This window comes from Anomaloglossus baeobatrachus, chromosome 11, assembly GCF_048569485.1.
Source record: "Anomaloglossus baeobatrachus isolate aAnoBae1 chromosome 11, aAnoBae1.hap1, whole genome shotgun sequence".
In the NCBI taxonomy this organism is placed as follows: Eukaryota; Metazoa; Chordata; class Amphibia; order Anura; family Aromobatidae; genus Anomaloglossus; species Anomaloglossus baeobatrachus.
The window spans coordinates 194,808,520-194,830,170 of NC_134363.1; the positions used below are offsets into that span (position 1 = coordinate 194,808,520).

Below are 21,651 nucleotides of genomic sequence, written 5' to 3' on the forward strand. Positions count from 1 at the left end.
ACTGTTGGCCCAGGTGGTCGGCATTTACTGTCGGCCCAGGTGGTCAGTATTTACTGTTGGCCCAGGTGGTCGGCATTTACTGTTGGCGCAGGTGGTCGGCATTTACTGTTGGCGCAGGTGGTCGGCATTTACTGTTGGCGCAGGTGGTCGGCATTTACTGTTGGCCCAGGTGGTCGGCATTTACTGTTGGCCCAGGTGGTCAGCATTTACTGTTGGCCCAGGTGGTCAGCATTTACTGTTGGCCCAGGTGGACGGTATTTACTGTTGGCTCTGGTGGTCGGTATTTACTGTTGGCCCAGGTGGACGGTATTTACTGTTGGCTCAGGTGGTCAATATTTAGTGTTGGCTCTGGTGGTCGGTATTTACTGTTGGCCCAGGTGGACGGTATTTACTGTTGGCTCAGGTGGTCAATATTTAGTGTTGGCTCTGGTGGTCAGTATTTATTGTTGGCCAAAGTGGTCAGTATTTACTGTTGGCTCTGGTGGTCGGCATTTACTGTTGGCTCTGGTGGTCAGTATTTATTGTTGGCTCAGGTGGTCGGTATTTATTGTTGGCGCAGGTGGTATTTACTGTTGGCGCAGGTGGTCAGTATTTACTGTTGGCGCAGGTGGTCAGTATTTTCTGTTGGCGCAGGTGGTCAGCATTTACTGTTGGCCCAGGTGGTCAGCATTTACTGTTGGCGCAGGTGGTCGGCGTTTACTGTTGGCGCAGGTGGACGGTATTTTCTGTTGGCGCAGATGGTCAGTATTTACTGTTGGCGCAGGTGGTCAGCATTTACTGTTGGCGCAAGTGGTCAGCATTTACTGTTGGCCCTTAGGGTGGCTTTGCACATTGCGACATCGCAAGCCGATGCTGCGATGTCGCACGCGATAGTCCCCGCCCCCGTCGCAGGTACGATATCGTGTGATAGCTGGCATAGCGAACATTATCGCTACGGCAGCTTCACATGCACTCATCACCTGTCCTGCGACCGTCGCTCTGGCCGGCGACCCGCCTCCTTCCTAAGGGGGCGGGTCGTGCGGCGTCATAGCGACGTCACACGGCAGGCGGCCAATAGCGGCGGAGGGGCGGAGATGAGCAGGATGTAAACATGCCGCCCACCTTCTTCCTTCCGCATATCCTACGGAAGCCGCAGTGACGCCGGTAGGAGATGTTCCTCGCTCCTGCGACTTCACACACAGCGATGTGTGCTGCCGCAGGAGCGAGGAACAACATCGGACCGTCGCGTCAGCGTAATTATGGATTACGCCGACGCTGCACCGATGATACGATTACTATGATTTTGCGCTCGTTAATCGTATCATCTAGGCTTTACACCCTACAATGTCGCATGCGATGCCGGATGTGCGTCACTTTCAATTTGACCCCACCGACATCGCACCTGCGATGTCGTAGTGTGCAAAGCCCGCCTTACTCCTCTGTCCTGGCTGAAGCTTCGGGCCTTGTTCCTTTCTCCCTTGATTGGTTTACTCTGCACTATAGTGCACTGGGTTGCTCTGTTATCCCGGCCAGCACCATTGACATCATTATCCGCAGCCTTTTATGGCCAGTTCACGCGGCTTCCTTGTATTTGTAAGACGTTTGTCTCATCATCCACTTCACTCGGCTCCAGATAGTCGTCTAATCATTGCGCGACAGTAATGCTGGGGCAATCTGCAACTTCTTCCTAAATTTAGTGCTGTGAATTCTGGATATAAGGCACGCTCAACTCTACTGCATCGCGGTACCGGATAACAATGGTGCCGTTCACAACTTTGTCTCTGCAAGCAAGGTCCCAGATTATTATTACTCTCTGCTATTCTTCTGCTGCCCAGAGGCTCAGCTCTTCTGTTCCTGTGATTAGCTGCAAGTTGTGTCATGGAATACGTTTCTGCTATTTGCCATCAGGGATATGGTTATAAGTCATCTCTGATATTAACCATATCACTGCTGCAAGTAACGGACTGCAAGTACTTAGCCAGTGCTCATGTGTGACTGCCCTTCAGTAGCATTTCGTGCTTCTTCCAGCTTTACCTGCCCTGCTGTGCTGCCTGCCCTGCTGTGCTGCCTGTCCTGCCTGCCCTGCTGTCCTGCCTGTCCTGCCTGTCCTCCTGTGCTGCCTGTGCTGCCTGCCCTGCTGTGCTGCCTGCCCTGCTGTGCTGCCTGCCCTGCTGTGCTGCCTGTCCTGCCTGCCCTCCTGTGCTGCCTGTCCTCCTGTGCTGCCTGTCCTCCTGTGCTGCCTGCCCTGCTGTGCTGCCTGCCCTGCTGTGCTGCCTGTCCTGCCTGCCCTGCTGTGCTGCCTGCCCTGCTGTGCTGCTTGTCCTGCTGTGCTGCCTGTCCTGCTTGCCCTGCTGTGCTGCCTGCCCTGCTGTGCTGCCTGCCCTGCTGTGCTGCCTGCCCTGCTGTGCTGCCTGTCCTGCCTGCCCTGCTGTGCTGCTTGTCCTGCTGTGCTGCCTGTCCTGCCTGCCCTGCTGTGCTGCCTGTCCTGTCTGCCCTGCTGTGCTGCTCCTCAGTGATACACATCTTCTTTCCCGCTGCTCACCCTGACGTATGGCTACAGAAGTCACCCCAGCAGGCGAGCCCATAGCATGGTCCAGCCAGTCACCACTTACTATTAATCCAGGTGGTCTCCATTTATCATTGGTCGAGGTGGTTGCCAATTTTGTTTGGCTGAAGTAATCACACTTTACTTTTGGCTCCTGTGGAGTCATTGTCCTCCCACATCCCCCACATTGCAGGGCTAGTATGTGCCAGGTCCTCTCCTCCCCTCACATTGCAGGGCTAGTATGTGCCAGGTCCTCCCCTCCCCCCCACATTGCAGGGCTAGCATGTGCCAGGTCCTCCCCTCCCCCCACATTGCAGGGCTAGCATGTGCCAGGTCCTCCCCTCCCCCCACATTGCAGGGCTAGTATGTGCCAGGTCCTCCCCTCCCCCCACATTGCAGGGCTAGTATGTGCCAGGTCCTCCCACCTCCCCCACATTGCAGGGCTAGTATGTGCCAGGTCCTCCCCTCCCCCCACATTGCAGGGCTAGCATGTGCCAGGTCCTCCCCTCCCCCCACATTGCAGGGCTAGTACGTGCCAGGTTCTCCCCTCCCCCCACATTGCAGGGCTAGCATGTGCAACGTCCTCCCCTCCCCCCACATTGCAGGGCTAGTATGTGGCAGGTCCTCCCCTCCCCCCACATTGCAGGGCTAGTATGTGCCAGGTCCTCCCCTCCCCCCGCATTGCAGGGCTAGTATGTGCCAGGTCCTCCCCTCCCCCCACATTACAGGGATAGCATGTTCCAGATCCTCCCCTCCCCACATTGCAGGGCTAGCATGTGCCAGGTCCTCCCCTCCCCCACATTGCAGGGCTAGCATGTGCCAGGTCCTCCCCTCCCCCCACATTGCAGGGCTAGCATGTGCAACGTCCTCCCCTCCCCCCACATTGCAGGGCTAGCATGTGCAACGTCCTCCCCTCCCCCCACATTGCAGGGCTAGTATGTGGCAGGTCCTCCCCTCCCCCACATTGCAGGGCTAGCATGTGCCAGGTCCCCTCTTCCCCCAAATTACAGGGCTAGCATGTGCCAGGTCCTCCCCTTCCCCCACATTGCAGGGCTAGCATGTGCCAGGTCCTCCCCTCCCCCCACATTACAGGGCTAGCATGTGCCAGGTCCTCTCCTCCCCCCACATTGCAGGGCTAGCATGTGCCAAGTCCTCCCCTCCCCCCACATTACAGGGCTAGCATGTGCCAGGTCCTCCCCTCCCCCACATTGCAGGGCTAGCATGTGCCAGGTCCTCCCCTCCCCCCACATTGCAGGGCTAGCATGTGCCAGGTCCTCCCCTCCCCCCACATTGCAGGGCTAGCATGTGCCAGGTCCTCCCCTCCCCCACATTGCAGGGCTAGCATGTGCCAGGTCCTCCCCTCCCCCCACATTGCTGGGCTAGCATGTGCCAGGTCCTCCCCTCCCCCCACATTACAGGGCTAGCATGTGCCAGGTCCTCCCCTCCCCCCACATTACAGGGCTAGCATGTGCCAGGTCCTCTCCTCCCCCCACATTGCAGGGCTAGCATGTGCCAGGTCCTCTCCCCTCCCCCACATTGCAGGGCTAGCATGTGCCAGGTCCTCCCCTCCCCCCACATTGCAGGGCTAGCATGTGCCAGGTCCTCCCCTCCCCCCACATTGCAGGGCTAGCATGTGCCAGGCCCTCCCCTCCCTCCACATTGCAGGGCTAGCATGTGCCATGTCCTCTCCCCTCCCCCCACATTGCAGGGCTAGCATGTGCCAGGTCCTCCCCTTCCCCCACATTACAGGGCTAGCATGTGCCAGGTCCTCTCCTCCCCCACATTGCAGGGCTAGCATGTGCCAGGTCCTCCCCTTCCCCCACATTGCAGGGCTAGCATGTGCCATGTCCTCTCCTCCCCCACATTGCAGGGCTAGCATGTGCCAGGCCCTCCCCTCCCTCCACATTGCAGGGCTAGCATGTGCCATGTCCTCTCCCCTCCCCCCACATTGCAGGGCTAGCATGTGCCAGGTCCTCCCCTTCCCCCACATTACAGGGCTAGCATGTGCCAGGTCCTCTCCTCCCCCACATTGCAGGGCTAGCATGTGCCAGGTCCTCCCCTCCCCCCACATTGCAGGGCTAGCATGTGCCAGGTCCTCCCCTCCCCCCACATTGCAGGGCTAGCATGTGCCATGTCCTCTCCCCTCCCCCACATTGCAGGACTAGCATGTGCCAGGTCCTCCCCTCCCCCCACATTGCAGGGCTAGCATGTGCCAGGTCCTCCCCTCCCCCACATTGCAGGGCTAGCATGTGCCATGTCCTCTCCCCTCCCCCACATTGCAGGGCTAGCATGTGCCAGGTCCTCCCCTCCCCCCACATTGCAGGGCTAGCATGTGCCAGGTCCTCCCCTCCCCCCACATTGCAGGGCTAGCATGTGCCAGGTCCTCCCCTCCCCCCACATTGCAGGGCTAGCATGTGCCAGGTCCTCCCCTCCCCCCACATTGCAGGGCTAGCATGTGCCATGTCCTCTCCCCTCCCCCACATTGCAGGGCTAGCATGTGCCAGGTCCTCCCCTCCCCCCACATTGCAGGGCTAGCATGTGCCAGGTCCTCCCCTCCCCCCACATTGCAGGGCTAGCATGTGCCATGTCCTCTCCCCTCCCCCACATTGCAGGGCTAGCATGTGCCAGGTCCTCCCCTCCCCCACATTGCAGGGCTAGCATGTCACAGGTCCTCCCCTCCCCCACATTGCAGGGCTAGCATGTGCCAGGTCCTCCCCTCCCCCACATTGCAGGGCTAGCATGTCACAGGTCCTCCCCTCCCCCCACATTGCAGGGCTAGCATGTCACAGGTCCTCCCCTCCCCCCACATTGCAGGGCTAGCATGTCACAGGTCCTCCCCTCCCCCCACATTGCAGGGCTAGCATGTGCCAGGTCCTCCCCTCCCCCCACATTGCAGGGCTAGCATGTCACAGGTCCTCCCCTCCCCCACATTACAGGGCTAGCATGTGCCAGGTCCTCCCCTCCCCCACATTGCAGGGCTAGCATGTGCCAGGTCCTCTCCCCTCCCCCACATTGCAGGGCTAGCATGTGCCAGGTCCTCCCCTCCCCCCACATTACAGGGCTAGCATGTCACAGGTCCTCCCCTCCCCCACATTGCAGGGCTAGCATGTGCCAGGTCCTCTCCCCTCCCCCACATTGCAGGGCTAGCATGTGCCAGGTCCTCCCCTCCCCCACATTGCAGGGCTAGCATGTGCCAGGTCCTCCCCTCCCCCCACATTACAGGGCTAGCATGTGCCAGGTCCTCTCCCCTCCCCCACATTGCAGGGCTAGCATGTGCCAGGTCCTCTCCCCTCCCCCACATTGCAGGGCTAGCATGTGCCAGGTCCCAGCAGGCTAAGCTGAGACATGCTCTGTAATTGACTCTGTTCTCACAATTGGCCTGTGGCCACAATTAACAAAGATTCTGCCAAGAAATGGAGGCGTGCGAGCAATTAACCTGGCAAAAATAAATGCGTGCAATCCCACAGCTAGTGCAGCGCCAAACACATTGTGTCCTGCTACATGGGAAGAGACCGCGAGAAGCGGCCGAACCTCTATGATGTACAGCGCACGAAGCACAGTGACCGGTGCATATCCCATATCTGCAGAGGTCAACGATGGATATGAAGGTCATACAATTCCCATTCCCATGTGCGCATAAAAAATGCACACGTGGTACATTCCTGTGTGGCTATGCATGTGTGTGTGTGTGTGTCATCCATGTACCATCCTTGTGTGTGTTGTCTATGTGCACACACATGTATGCGTCATCCATGTGCTATACAGTGTCTTGCGAAAGTATTCCACCCCTTGAGTTTTTCAACCTTTTCCCACATTTCAGGCGTCAAACATAAAGATAAAAATGTAAATGTTCTGGTGAAGAATCAACAACAAGTGACACAATTGTGAAGAGGAAGGAAATTTATTGCTGATTTTACACTTTTGTAAAAAATAAATAACTGAAAATTGGGGCGTGCAATATTATTCACCCCCTTTACTTTCAGTGCAGTAAACTCCCTCCAGAAGCTGATTGAGGATCTGTGAATGATGCAATGTTGTCCTAAATGACTGATGATGATAAATATAATCCCCTGTGTGTAATCAAGTCTCCGTATAATGCCCCTGCTCTGTGATAGTCTCATGTTCTGTGTAAAGCGCAGAGAGCATCATGAAGACCAAGGAACACAACAGGCAGGTCCAGGATACTGTTGTGGAGAAGGTTAAAGCCAGATTTGGTTACAAAAAGATTTCCACAACTTTACACATCCCAAGAAGCCCTGTGCAAGCGATGATATTGAAATGGAAGGAGCATCATACCACTGCAAATCTACCAAGACCCGGCCGTCCATCCAAACTGTCATCTCACACAAGGAGAAGACTGATCAGAGATGCAGCCAAGAGGCCCATGATCCCTCTGGATGATCTGCAGAGATCTACAGCTGAGGGGGGAAGAGTCTGTCCCTAGCACAACAATCAGTTGTACACTGCACAAATCTGGCCACCTTGAGACACCAAACATGTGGAAGAAGGGGCTCTGCTCAGATGAAACCAAAATGGAACATTTTGGGCACAATGCCAAAAGATATGAGCAACACAGCTTATCACCCTGAACACACCATCCCCTCTGTCAAACATGGTGGTGGCAGCATCATGGTTTGGGCCTGCTTTTCTTCAGCAAGGACAGGGAAGATGGTTAAAATTGATGGGAAGATGGATGGAGCCAAATACAGGACCATTCTTGAAGAAAACCTGTTGGAGTCTGCAAAAGACCTGAGACTGGGATGGAGATTTGTCTTCCAACAAGACAATGATCCCAAACATAAAGCAAAATCTACAATAGAATGGTTCACAAATAACTGTATCCATGTGTTGGAATGGCCAAGTCACAGTCCAGACCTGAACCCAATTGAGAACCTGTGGAAAGCGCTGAAAACTGCTGTTCACAAACGCCTCCATCCAACCTCACTCAGCTCCAGCTGTTTACAAAGAATGGGCGAGAATTTCAGCCTCTCCATGTGCAAAACTGATAGACACAGACTGTGATGGGAGTGTACAACAGAGCAAAGGATGAACGAGGCCGAGGAACGATCCAACAGGTTTATTCACAAGAACACTGGAACAGCACACGATAAGTTCACGTAAAACAGATTTGGGGGCCCTTCCCGACAATCCTCGGACCGGATTACAAAGCAATCGTCCTTACAGTAGTCCAAAGAGTTCCACACAATCCCACGGGCCGCCACACAGGCCTAGCTCCGTCCGTGTCCACAGCCACCCAGGCTGGGAGCTCCTTCTTCTTCCAACTTTCAGCTCACTCTGAAGTTACAAAAAGGGAACTGCATTGTCTGGGCTGCTTGACCAGCCCACCATGTTTGTTCAGGGGGTAGGGGTCACACATCCTATCATCAATGGTTTGGTCCATCACAGGGCTCTGATATGTCTGCCAGCCACAGTAGATGAAGGGATCCCCTGCTGTGCAGAACAATGACTATTCCTTCACTGGCCAATGCAATTACAGATTAGATACACAACTCTGGAAAGAAGAGGACAGGCTATTTACATAATCACATTAGATGCCAAGACTACAATTGTATGAGAGAGACACATTGAGACCAGTAGCTCCCCCAAGAAAATACATGAATTACAACTAATACAACCAGGGAAATATACATATCATGACATAGTATCACAGCATATACAGTGAGAGGGTAAATTACATCTTCATCTTAATCATCTTAATCATCATAATTCATCTTCATCATCTTCATCTTAATCATAATCACAGACGAGGATTCTTTACTGTACGAGCAGTGAGACTATGGAACTCTCTGCCGCATGATGTTGTAATGAGGGATTCACTACTAACATTAAGCAGAGCCTGGACGCCTTTCCTGAAAAATGTAATATTACCAGTTATGTATATTAGATTTTATGACAGGGTATTGATCCAGGGAACTAGTCTGATTGCCGGATGTGGACGAAGGAAGGACATTTTTCCCCATTGGAACTTGTTTGCCACATTGGGGTTTTTTTGCCTTCCTCTGGATCAACATGTTAGGCTACGGGTTGAACTAGATGGACTTAGAGTCTCCCTTCAACCTTAAAAACTATGATACTATGATGATGATGATTCACACAGACCCCAAGAGACTGTGCTGTAATCGCAGCAAAAGGGGAGCTACAAAGGATTCACTTACAGGGGATGAATAATATTGCACGCCACAATTTTCAATTATTGATTTTTTATAAAAACGTTTAAAATAAGCAATAAATTTCCTTCCTCTTCACAATTGTGTCACTTGTTGATTCTTCACCAGAACATTCACATTTTATCTTTGTTTGAAGCCTGAAATGTGGGAAAAGGGTGAAAAATTCAAGGGGGCTGAATACTTTTGCAAGGCACTGTACATGTGTGTGTGTGTGTGTGTGTGTGTGTGTGTGTGTCATCCACGTGCTGTTCGTGCATACTTGTGTGCCGTGCATGTGCCGTCCATGTGTGAGTCATCCATGTGCCATTTGCGTGTCATCCATATGCCGTCCGTCCGTGTGTCGTCCACGTCTGTGTGATATGCCGGAATGAAAAGCATTCAGAAAAACATAATCATTTTAGTGTATTATAGATATGCAGAGATGAGTGTACAGCTTTCTAATAACCTATAAAAAAATTAAAAGAAAAAAATGACATGGGATCCCCCCTATTTATGATAATAGCAAAGCCAGTAAAACAAACAGGAACGGGCTGGTATTATCAGGGTGGGACGGTCCATGGTAATTTGGCCCCTCCCCGCCTAAAAATAGCAGCCCGCAGCCGCCCCAGAAGTGGTGCATCCATTAGATGCATCAATTCTGGCACTTTGCTCAGCTCTTCCCGATTTCCCTGGTGCGGTGTCAATTGGGTAATGGGTCATGGGGTTGATGCCAGCTGTGTCACGCAGGTTCAACTTAGTCCAGCGTTTTCAACAAAGTCTGTGGAGCGTCGAGTGATATTCCATAGACCTTGCTAATAGGTAATTCCACGTTACACTGCGCTGTGTGAGACCTGGCGCCCCTAATGAGCGGTGACATCGGTAACGTTACCGCTGTTCAGGGTCACTAGGTCGCGCTGCGCTGTGAGACCCGGCGCCCCTAATGAGCGGTGACATCGGTAACGTTACCGCTGTTCGGGTTCACTAGGTTGCGCTGCGCTGTGTGAGACCCGGCGCCCCTAATGAGCGGTGACATCGGTAACGTTACCGCTGTTCGACGTCACTAGGTCGCACTGCGCTGTGAGACCCGGCGCTTCTGATGAGCGGTGACATCGGTAACGTTACCGCTGTTCGGGGTCACTAGGTCGCACTGCGCTGTGTGAGACCCGGCGCTTCTGATGAGCGGTGACATCGGTAATGTTACCGCTGTTCGGGTTCACTAGGTTGCGCTGCGCTGTGTGAGACCCGGCGCCCCTAATGAGCGGTGACATTGGTAACGTTACCGCTGTTCGGGGTCACTAGGTCGCACTGCGCTGTGTGAGACCCGGCGCCTCTTTTGAGCGGTGACATCGGTAACGTTACCGCTGTTCGGGGTCACTAGGTTGCGCTGCGCTGTGTGAGACCCAGCGCCTCTGATGAGCGGTGACATCGGTAACGTTACCGCAGTTCGGGGTCACTAGGTCGCGCTTCGCTGTGTGAGACCCGGCGCCCCTTTTGAGCGGTGACATCGGTAACGTTACCGCAGTTCAGGGTCACTAGGTCGCGCTTCGCTGTGTGAGACCCGGCGCCCCTTTTGAGCGGTGACATCGGTAACGTTACCGCTGTTCGGGGTCACTAGGTTGCGCTGCGCTGTGTGAGACCCAGCGCCTCTGATGAGCGGTGACATTGGTAACGTTACCGCTGTTCGGGGTCACTAGGTCGCGCTTCGCTGTGTGAGACCCAGCGCCTCTGATGAGCGGTGACATCGGTAACGTTACCGCAGTTCGGGGTCACTAGGTCGCGCTTCGCTGTGTGAGACCTGGCGCCCCTTTTGAGCGGTGACATCGGTAACGTTACCGCTGTTCGGGGTCACTAGGTTGCGCTTCGCTGTGTGAGACCCGGCGCCCCTAATGAGCGGTGACATCGGTAACGTTACCGCAGTTCGGGGTCACTAGGTTGCGCTGCGCTGTGTGAGACCCGGCGCCTCTTTTGATGCGGTGACATCGGTAACGTTACCGCTGTTCGGGGTCACTAGGTTGCGCTGCGCTGTGAGACCCAGCGCCTCTGATGAGCGGTGACATCGGTAACGTTACCGCTGTTCGGGGTCACTAGGTGGCGCTGCGCTGTGTGAGACCCGGCGCCTCTTTTGATGCGGTAACGTTACTGATGTTGATGGTAGTTGTCCTTCTTTAGTTGTCTTCGTATGTTTCTGGGGTCTTTAGGTTTGCATTTGTGGACTGAGACGGCGGATTCCCTGGACTCTGGTGGACCGGCTTTTTTTTTGTTTTTCAGTAATAAAGTGGGAAATGAGGGAAAGTTTTGGGGGGTGTACATCTATTTGTATGTGTCTTTTTATTTATTACCGGGTTAGTAATGGGGGTGTCTGATAGATGTCTCTCCTTTACTAACCCCTGAGCTCGATGCCGGCTGTCATTACACAGCTCCTTTATGATATTGGTCTACACACGATTTATGGGGGGGTGCAGGAGTCACCCAATAGTGTCCAAAAGAGAAAATCCGTCCAATCTAAGCAGAGGGGAGGAGCTGGGTTGCCGGACTTACAGGCCTATCATAGAGCTTCCCTGGTTGCCCGCTTGATTGATTGGCGATATCACAAAATTCAGAAAGAGGACATGGAGGCGGTAAAGAAACAGACCCAAATGGGATTCTGTTCAGGGCGACTTTGGAAGCTTGGGAGGACATAAAATGCAAGGGCAGCCTTTCGGGTAGTCCCACCCCAATGGTTCCCCTGTTCGATAATCCAGGCTTCCCTCCCGGATGCAACGCAGACAGGTTTCTCGGATGGGAGAGGGGGTTGGACATCAGATTGGGGCAGATCTTATAGGGTAAACACCTGCCTCCTTTCGCAGAAATACAGGCCACATTCCCAGACCTTCACTTGAACTGGTTTGAGTATATGCAGCTACACTCTTTTGTGCGGTCATGGCTTGGGGGGGACTTCCCCCAGATCCGACTACGTCCACGCCGTTTGAACGTTTATTTTTTCAGTCTTCGCCGCCCACACACTCGATCTCACTCATATATCGTTTGATTATTGAGGCCCATTGTTCGGAGGACCCTGGGTATATCCGAATGTGGGAAACCGAACTTGGTCTCAGTTTTTCGGAAGAGGAAAAGCGGAAGGCCTTCCTGTTCTCTCACAAAATTTCAGTAGCTTGTAGTGCTCAGGAAAAGAGCTACAAGCTGTTAGCGAGATGGTACCAGTGTCCTGCCACATTACACAGAGTCCTTCCATCAGTCGCGGAATGCTGCTGGCGATGCGGAATGGACAAAGGCACGCTGACCCATATCTGGTGGGCATGTCAGAAATTGTCAAACGTCTGGTCTCAGGTGTTTCAAGTGTATAATCAAATGTCTGGTGAGAACATCACCCCCTCAATTAAAATAGCACTTCTGTCAATTCTACCCGGCTCGGTAAGGCAGCAAAAGAGGAGCCTTCTACGATCTTGCTTGATAGCAGCCCGAGCGGTCATTCCTAGGCACGGGAGAGCCACGGAGGCCCCCACTGTTGGGGAATGGCAGATGGAGCTGTCACATATTTGTCACATGGAGGAACTTTCAGCAATGCTGATGGGAAGTAACAAAAAATGTATTAAGGTCTGGCAACCCTGGGTGTTGTTCAAGGAGTCCTTGGACTTCCAAGCCTTGTTTCGGTGACAGCACATACCCACACACTCTCCTTACCCCTCCAACCCCTTGTCCAATCCCTCTTGGTCTCTTATTTTCCTCTGTCCTTCCCCCCCCCCTTGGTCTCTTATTTTCCTCTGTCCTTCTCCCCCCTCTTGGTCTCTTATTTTCTTCTGTCCTTCCCCCCCTCTTGGTCTCTTATTTTCCTCTGTCCTTCTCCCCCCTCTTGGTCTCTTATTTTCCTCTGTCCTTCTCCCCCCTCTTGGTCTCTTATTTTCCTCTGTCCTACTCCCCCCTCTTGGTCTCTTATTTTCCTCTGTCCTTCTCCCCCCTCTTGGTCTCTTATTTTCCTCTGTCCTTCTCCCCCTCTTGGTCTCTTATTTTCCACTGTCCTTCTCCCCCCTCTTGGTCTCTTATTTTCCTCTGTCCTTCCCCCCCTCTTGGTCTCTTATTTTCCTCTGTCCTTCCCCCCCCTCTTGGTCTCTTAGTTTCCTCTGTCCTTCTCCCCCCTCTTGGTCTCTTATTTTCCTCTGTCCTTCCCCCCCTCTTGGTCTCTTATTTTCCTCTGTCCTTCTCCCCCCTCTTGGTCTCTTATTTTCCTCTGTCCTACTCCCCCCTCTTGGTCTCTTATTTTCCTCTGTCCTTCTCCCCCCTCTTGGTCTCTTATTTTCCTCTGTCCTTCTCCCCCTCTTGGTCTCTTATTTTCCACTGTCCTTCTCCCCCCTCTTGGTCTCTTATTTTCTTCTGTCCTTCCCCCCCTCTTGGTCTCTTATTTTCCTCTGTCCTTTTCCCCCCTCTTGGTCTCTTATTTTCCTCTGTCCTTCCTCCCCCTCTTGGTCTCTTATTTTCCTCTGTCCTTCTCCCCCTCTTGGTCTCTTATTTTCCACTGTCCTTCTCCCCCCTCTTGGTCTCTTATTTTCCTCTGTCCTCCCCCCTCTTGGTCTCTTATTTTCCTCTGTCCTTCCCCCCCCCTCTTGGTCTCTTATTTTCCTCTGTCCTTCCCCCCCTCTTGGTCTCTTATTTTCCTCTGTCCTTCTCCCCCCTCTTGGTCTCTTATTTTCCTCTGTCCTTCCTCCCCCTCTTGGTCTCTTATTTTCCTCTGTCCTTCCCCCCCCCTCTTGGTCTCTTATTTTCCTCTGTCCTTCTCCCCCCTCTTGGTCTCTTATTTTCCACTGTCCTTCTCCCCCCTCTTGGTCTCTTATTTTCCTCTGTCCTTCTCCCCCCTCTTGGTCTCTTATTTTCCACTGTCCTTCTCCCCCCTCTTGGTCTCTTATTTTCCTCTGTCCTTCTCCCCCCTCTTGGTCTCTTATTTTCCTCTGTCCTTCCCCCCCTCTTGGTCTCTTATTTTCCTCTGTCCTTCTCCCCCCTCTTGGTCTCTTATTTTCCTCTGTCCTTCTCCCCCCTCTTGGTCTCTTATTTTCCTCTGTCCTTCCCCCCCTCTTGGTCTCTTATTTTCCTCTGTCCTTCTCCCCCCTCTTGGTCTCTTATTTTCCTCTGTCCTACTCCCCCCTCTTGGTCTCTTATTTTCCTCTGTCCTTCTCCCCCCCTCTTGGTCTCTTATTTTCCTCTGTCCTTCCACCCCCTCTTGGTTTCTTATTTTCCTCTGTCCTTCTCCCCCCTCTTGGTCTCTTATTTTCCTCTGTCCTACTCCCCCCTCTTGGTTTCTTATTTTCCTCTGTCCTTCCACCCCCTCTTGGTCTCTTATTTTCCTCTGTCCTTCCCCCCCTCTTGGTCTCTTATTTTCCTCTGTCCTTCCCCCCCCTCTTGGTCTCTTATTTTCCTCTGTCCTTCCCCCCCCTCTTGGTCTCTTATTTTCCTCTGTCCTTCTCCCCCTCTTGGTCTCTTATTTTCCACTGTCCTTCTCCCCCCTCTTGGTCTCTTATTTTCCTCTGTCCTTCTCCCCCCTCTTGGTCTCTTATTTTCCTCTGTCCTTCTCCCCCCTCTTGGTCTCTTATTTTCCTCTGTCCTTCCCCCCCTCTTGGTCTCTTATTTTCCTCTGTCCTTCCCCCCCTCTTGGTCTCTTATTTTCCTCTGTCCTTCTCCCCCCTCTTGGTCTCTTATTTTCCTCTGTCCTTCCTCCCCCTCTTGGTCTCTTATTTTCCTCTGTCCTTCCCCCCCCTCTTGGTCTCTTATTTTCCTCTGTCCTTCTCCCCCCTCTTGGTCTCTTATTTTCCTCTGTCCTTCTCCCCCCTCTTGGTCTCTTATTTTCCTCTGTCCTTCCACCCCCTCTTGGTTTCTTATTTTCCTCTGTCCTTCTCCCCCCCTCTTGGTCTCTTATTTTCCTCTGTCCTTCCCCCCCTCTTGGTCTCTTATTTTCCTCTGTCCTTCCCCCCCTCTTGGTCTCTTATTTTCCTCTGTCCTTCCCCCCCCCTCTTGGTCTCTTATTTTCCTCTGTCCTTCCTCCCCCTCTTGGTCTCTTATTTTCCTCTGTCCTTCCCCCCCTCTTGGTCTCTTATTTTCCTCTGTCCTTCTCCCCCCTCTTGGTCTCTTATTTTCCTCTGTCCTTCCCCCCCTCTTGGTCTCTTATTTTCCTCTGTCCTTCTCCCCCCTCTTGGTCTCTTATTTTCCTCTGTCCTTCCTCCTCCTCTTGGTCTCTTATTTTCCTCTGTCCTTCTCCCCCCTCTTGGTCTCTTATTTTCCTCTGTCCTTCCTCCCCCTCTTGGTCTCTTATTTTCCTCTGTCCTTCCTCCCCCTCTTGGTCTCTTATTTTCCTCTGTCCTTCCTCCCCCTCTTGGTTTCTTATTTTCCACTGTCCTTCTCCCCCTCTTGGTCTCTTATTTTCCTCTGTCCTTCTCCCCCCTCTTGGTCTCTTATTTTCCTCTGTCCTTCCTCCCCCTCTTGGTCTCTTATTTTCCTCTGTCCTTCCTCCCCCTCTTGGTTTCTTATTTTCCACTGTCCTTCTCCCCCCTCTTGGCCTCTTATTTTCCTCTGTCCTTCCCCCCTCTTTTCTTCTGTTTTTAATACTCTTGGAATACTTCTTTTTCTTTGTTGTTTGAAATCTAGTTAGCCATATCTTGAGGAGATTCAGGTTAGGTTGGAAAATATCAAATTGACCCGGAGGCTTCCCTTAAGTAATATGTGGTTTTGCAATATGATATCGAGATAAACCGTTGCGACCGTCATATTCAGTCATCGGGCCGATAATATAAAGAGGATGTGGCTAATGTATTATTCAGTTTTTTATTCATACTCTTTGTTGCTTTCTTTATGTAATCGTATTTTGATGAAAAAATTTCAATAAAAACAGATTTATCAAAAGAGAAAATCCACCGCACGCACAGCGTAATCCTGAACACTTGATTAAGGTTCATTCATAAAGGTTGCACACAAGTGAAGAGTAAAGGTTTTGGGTAAATCACGGCAACAAATAATAAGGACGTTTTGTCCTAGCCCCGGTCTTAATCGTCAGGTCGCTGATTTAGGGAGACTGTGACCAGCGGCAGGAGCCGGGAAAGGTCCATGATCACATAGAGGTGATGCCCGTCTGTGCCGGAATACAGGTGTATACAGGCCTGTGGACAGCTGAATACAGGCACTCACGCGCTGATGCAAGGGACACTGATTGTCTGTGTGCTGTCCGTGTACTCTCTGTGCGCTGTCCGTGTACTCTCTGTGTGCTGTCCGTGTACTCTGTGTGTGCTGTCCGTGTACTCTCTGTGCGCTGTCCGTGTACTCTCTGTGTGCTGTCCGTGTACTCTGTGTGTGCTGTCCGTGTACTCTCTGTGTGCTGTCCGTGTACTCTCTGTGTGCTGTCCGTGTACTCTCTGTGTGCTGTCCATGTACTCTCTGTGTGCTGTCCGTGTACTCTCTGTGTGCTGTCCGTGTACTCTCTATGTGCTGTCCGTGTACTCTCTATGTGCTGTCCGTGTACTCTCTGTGCGCTGTCCGTGTACTCTCTGTGTGCTGTCCGTGTACTCTCTGTGTGCTGTCCGTGTACTCTCTGTGTGCTGTCCATGTACTCTCTGTGTGCTGTCCGTGTACTCTGTGCTGTCCGTGTACTCTCTGTGTGCTGTCCGTGTACTCTCTGTGTGCTGTCCGTGTACTCTCTGTGTGTTGTCCATGTACTCTCTGTGTGCTGTCCATGTACTCTGTGTGCTGTCCATGTACTCTCTGTGTGCTGTCCATGTACTCTCTGTGTGCTGTCCATGTACTCTCTGTGTGCTGTCCATGTACTCTCTGTGTGCTGTCCGTGTACTCTCTGTGTGTTGTCCGTGTACTCTCTGTGTGCTGTCCATGTACTCTCTGTGTGCTGTCCATGTACTCTCTGTGTGCTGTCCGTGTACTCTCTGTGTGTTGTCCGTGTACTGTGTGTGCTGTCCGTGTACTCTCTGTGTGTTGTCCATGTACTCTCTGTGTGCTGTCCGTGTACTCTCTGTGTGCTGTCCGTGTACTCTGTGTGCTGTCCGTGTACTCTCTGTGTGCTGTCTGTGTACTGTGTGTGCTGTCCATGTACTCTCTGTGTGCTGTCCGTGTACTCTCTGTGTGCTGTCTGTGTACTGTGTGTGCTGTCCGTGTACTCTCTGTGTGCTGTCCGTGTACTCTCTGTGTGCTGTCCGTGTACTGTGTGTGCTGTCCGTGTACTGTGTGTGCTGTCCGTGTACTGTGTGTGCTGTGCGTGTACTCTCTGTGCGCTGTCCGTGTACTCTCTGTGTGCTGTCCGTGTACTCTGTGTGCTGTCCGTGTGCTCTCTGTGTGCTGTCCGTGTACTCTGTGTGCTGTCCGTGTACTCTCTGTGTGCTGTCCGTGTACTCTCTGTGTGCTGTCCGTGTACTCTCTGTGTGCTGTCCATGTACTCTCTGTGTGCTGTCCATGTACTCTCTGTGTGCTGTCCATGTACTCTCTGTGTGCTGTCCGTGTGCTCTCTGTGTGCTGTCCGTGTACTCTCTGTGTGCTGTCCGTGTACTCTGTGTGCTATCCGTGTACTCTCTGTGTGCTGTCCATGTACTCTCTGTGTGCTGTCCGTGTACTCTCTGTGTGCTGTCCGTGTACTCTCTGTGTGCTGTCCATGTACTCTCTGTGTGCTGTCCGTGTACTCTCTGTGTGCTGTCCATGTACTCTCTGTGTGCTGTCCGTGTGCTCTCTGTGTGCTGTCCGTGTGCTCTCTGTGTGCTGTCCGTGTACTCTCTGTGTGCTGTCCGTGTACTCTGTGTGCTGTCCATGTACTCTGTGCTTTCCGTGTACTCTCTGTGTGCTGTCCGTGTACTCTCTGTGTGCTGTCCGTGTACTGTGTGTGCTGTCCATGTACTCTCTGTGTGTTGTCCATGTACTCTCTGTGTGCTGTCCGTGTACTCTCTGTGTGCTGTCCGTGTACTCTCTGTGTGCTGTCCGTGTACTGTGTGTGCTGTCCATGTACTCTCTGTGTGCTGTCCGTGTACTGTGTGTGCTGTCCGTGTACTCTCTGTGTGCTGTCCGTGTACTCTCTGTGCGCTGTCCGTGTACTCTCTGTGCGCTGTCCGTGTACTCTCTGTGTGCTGTCCGTGTACTCTGTGTGCTGTCCGTGTGCTCTCTGTGTGCTATCCGTGTACTCTCTGTGTGCTGTCCGTGTACTCTCTGTGTGCTGTCCATGTACTCTGTGTGCTGTCCATGTACTCTGTGCTTTCCGTGTACTCTCTGTGTGCTGTCCGTGTACTCTGTGTGCTGTCCATGTACTCTCTGTGTGCTGTCCGTGTACTCTCTGTGTGCTATCCGTGTACTGTGTGTGCTGTCCGTGTACTCTCTGTGTGCTGTCCGTGTACTCTCTGTGTGCTGTCCGTGTACTCTCTGTGTGTTGTCCGTGTACTCTCTGTGTGTTGTCCGTGTACTCTCTGTGTGCTGTCCATGTACTCTCTGTGTGCTGTCCATGTACTCTCTGTGTGCTGTCCATGTACTCTGTGTGCTGTCCATGTACTCTCTGTGTGCTGTCCGTGTACTCTGTGTGCTGTCCGTGTACTCTGTGTGTTGTCCGTGTACTGTGTGTGTTGTCCATGTACTCTCTGTGTGCTGTCCGTGTACTCTCTGTGTGCTGTCCGTGTACTCTCTGTGTGCTGTCCGTGTACTCTCTGTGTGCGGTCCATGTACTCTCTGTGTGCTGTCCGTGTACTCTCTGTGTGCTGTCCGTGTACTGTGTGTGCTGTCCGTGTACTCTCTGTGTGTTGTCCGTGTACTGTGTGTGCTGTCCGTGTACTCTCTGTGTGTTGTCCGTGTACTCTCTGTGTGCTGTCCGTGTACTCTCTGTGTGCTGTCCGTGTACTCTCTGTGTGCTGTCCGTGTACTCTTTGTGCTGTCCGTGTACTCTCTGTGTGCTGTCCGTGTACTCTCTGTGTGCTGTCCGTGTACTGTGTGTGCTGTCCGTGTACTCTCTGTGTGCTATCCGTGTACTGTGTGTGCTGTCCGTGTACTCTCTGTGTGCTGTCCGTGTACTCTGTGTGCTGTCCGTGTACTGTGTGCTGTCCGTGTACTGTGTGTGCTGTCCGTGTACTCTCTGTGTGCTGTCCGTGTACTGTGTGCTGTCCGTGTACTGTGTGTGCTGTTCGTGTACTCTCTGTGTGCTGTCCGTGTACTCTGTGTACTATCCGTGTACTGTGTGTGCTGTCCGTGTACTCTCTGTGTGCTGTCCGTGTACTGTGTGCTGTCCGTGTACTCTGTGTGCTGTCCGTGTACTCTCTGTGTGCTGTCCGTGTACTCTCTGTGTGCTGTCCGTGTACTCTCTGTGTGCTGTCCGTGTACTCTGTGTGCTGTCCGTGTACTGTGTGCTGTCCGTGTACTGTGTGTGCTGTCCGTGTACTCTCTGTGTGCTGTCCGTGTACTGTGTGCTGTCCGTGTACTGTGTGTGCTGTCCGTGTACTCTCTGTGTGCTGTCCGTGTACTGTGTGTGCTGTCCGTGTACTCTCTGTGTGCTGTCCGTGTACTGTGTGTGCTGTCCGTGTACTCTCTGTGTGCTGCCCGTGTACTCTCTGTGTGCTGTCCGTGTACTGTGTGCTGTCCGTGTACTGTGTGTGCTGTCCGTGTACTGTGTGTGCTGTCCGTGTACTCTCTGTGTGCTGTCCGTGTACTCTCTGTGTGCTGTCTGTGTACTCTCTGTGTGCTGTCCGTGTACTGTGTGTGCTGTTCGTGTACTCTCTGTGTGCTGTCCGTGTACTCTGTCCCTGTGCTTTCCGTGTGTTGTCTGTGTGCTGTCAGTGTGCCCTGTTTGTGATGTGTGTTGTCCGTGTGCTCTGTGTACTTTCCGTGTGCTGTCTGTGTTTTGTCCGTGTGCTTTCATTTTACTCTCCATGTGTTGTCTGTGTATTGTCCGTGTGCTGTCCATGTTCTCTGTGTGCTCTGTGTTTTGTTTGTGTGCTTTCAGTGTACTCTCCATGTATTGTCTGTGTGCTCTCCGTGTACTCTGTGTGCTCTTCGTGTGCTCTCCGTGTACTCTTGTGTGCTCTTCGTGTGCTCTCAGTGTGTTCTGTGTGATTTGTGTGCTCTGCGTGTGCTCTCCGTGTACTCTGTGTGTTGTCTGTGTGCTCTCCGTGTGTTATCCGTGTGCTGTCAGTGTACTCTCCGTGTGCCGTGTGCTCTTCTCGCACCCATAGACATGTATTGGCGAGGCATGCATTCACTCCCTGCATGCTGCGATTTGCCCTGCGCAATGGCTTTTGCGGAGGGAATTCCAGCCGACGTGCCGCACATTGGCGCGACTGCAGGGGGTGTTTTTACACTCGCAGATTATATACGCAGATGTGACCGAATCCATAAAGTGATTTATCTCTTCAGTCTTGTCAGGGAATGTGGAGTGAGAGATGAGCTGTGTGCTGTTGTTTTCTGGTGTCAGTTCTGCAGAATGATTATTTCATTTCCTCATGTAGGACCTGTGCGGCGCCTCCACCTGCGACACTCTAGGAATGGCGGACGTGGGCACCATGTGTGATCCTAAACGCAGCTGCTCAGTGATTGAGGATGATGGACTTCCTTCAGCGTTCACTACAGCTCATGAACTTGGTGAGTACCCAGAAAACTATGGAGAAGGCAAGGGAGCAGTCTGTGATCCTAGAGGGAGGAGAGCGCAGTCTGTGATCCTAGAGGGAGGAGAGCGCAGTCTGTGATCCTAGAGGGAGGAGAGCGCAGTCTGTGATCCTAGAGGGAGGAGAGCGCAGTCTGTGATCCTAGAGGGAGGAGAGCGCAGTCTGTGATCCTAGAGGGAGGAGAGCGCAGTCTGTGATCCTAGAGGGAGGAGAGCGCAGTCTGTGATCCTAGAGGGAGGAGAGCGCAGTCTGTGATCCTAGAGGGAGGAGAGCGCAGTCTGTGATCCTAGAGGGAGGAGAGCGCAGTCTGTGATCCTAGAGGGAGGAGAGCGCAGTCTGTGATCCTAGAGGGAGGAGAGCGCAGTCTGTGATCCTAGAGGGAGGAGAGCGCAGTCTGTGATCCTAGAGGGAGGAGAGCGCAGTCTGTGATCCTAGAGGGAGGAGAGCGCAGTCTGTGATCCTAGAGGGAGGAGAGCGCAGTCTGTGATCCTAGAGGGAGGAGAGCGCAGTCTGTGATCCTAGAGGGAGGAGAGCGCAGTCTGTGATCCTAGAGGGAGGAGAGGTAGTCTGGGATCCTAGAGGGAGGAGAGCGCAGTCTGTGATCCTAGAGGGAGGAGAGCGCAGTCTGTGATCCTAGAGGGAGGAGAGCGCAGTCTGTGATCCTAGAGGGAGGAGAGCGCAGTCTGTGATCCTAGAGGGAGGAGAGCGCAGTCTGTGATCCTAGAGGGAGGAGAGCGCAGTCTGTGATCCTAGAGGGAGGAGAGGTAGTCTGGGATCCTAGAGGGAGGAGAGCGCAGTCTGTGATCCTAGAGGGAGGAGAGCGCAGTCTGTGATCCTAGAGGGAGGAGAGCGCAGTCTGTGATCCTAGAGGGAGGAGAGTGCAGTCTGTGATCCTAGAGGGAGGAGAGCGCAGTCTGTGATCCTAGAGGGAGGAGAGCGCAGTCTGTGATCCTAGAGGGAGGAGAGCGCAGTCTGTGATCCTAGAGGCAGGAGAGCGCAGTCTGGGATCCTAGAGGGAGGAGAGCGCAGTCTGGGATCCTAGAGGGAGGAGAGCGCAGTCTGGGATCCTAGAGGGAGGAGAGTGCAGTCTGTGATCCTAGAGGGAGGAGAGCGCAGTCTGTGATCCTAGAGGGAGGTGAGTGCAGTCTGTGATCCTAGAGGGAGGAGAGCGCAGTCTGTGATCCTAGAGGGAGGAGAGCGCAGTCTGTGATCCTAGAGGGAGGAGAGGTAGTCTGGGATCCTAGAGGGAGGAGAGCGCAGTCTGTGATCCTAGAGGGAGGAGAGCGCAGTCTGTGATCCTAGAGGGAGGAGAGGTAGTCTGTGATCCTAGAGGGAGGAGAGCGCAGTCTGTGAT

The 21,651-nt window shown here is 53.0% G+C and overlaps 1 protein-coding gene across 1 annotated transcript in view; it reads left to right on the forward strand.

The window, feature by feature from the left end:
• Nucleotides 1-21,651, forward strand: part of ADAMTS15 (ADAM metallopeptidase with thrombospondin type 1 motif 15) — a 153,722-nt gene that overhangs the window by 88,146 nt on the left and 43,925 nt on the right. The window contains exon 2 of the mRNA XM_075328662.1: nucleotides 20,142-20,274. Within this exon, the coding sequence (XP_075184777.1) occupies nucleotides 20,142-20,274 (133 nt within the window). The remainder of the gene's footprint in view (nucleotides 1-20,141; nucleotides 20,275-21,651) is intronic.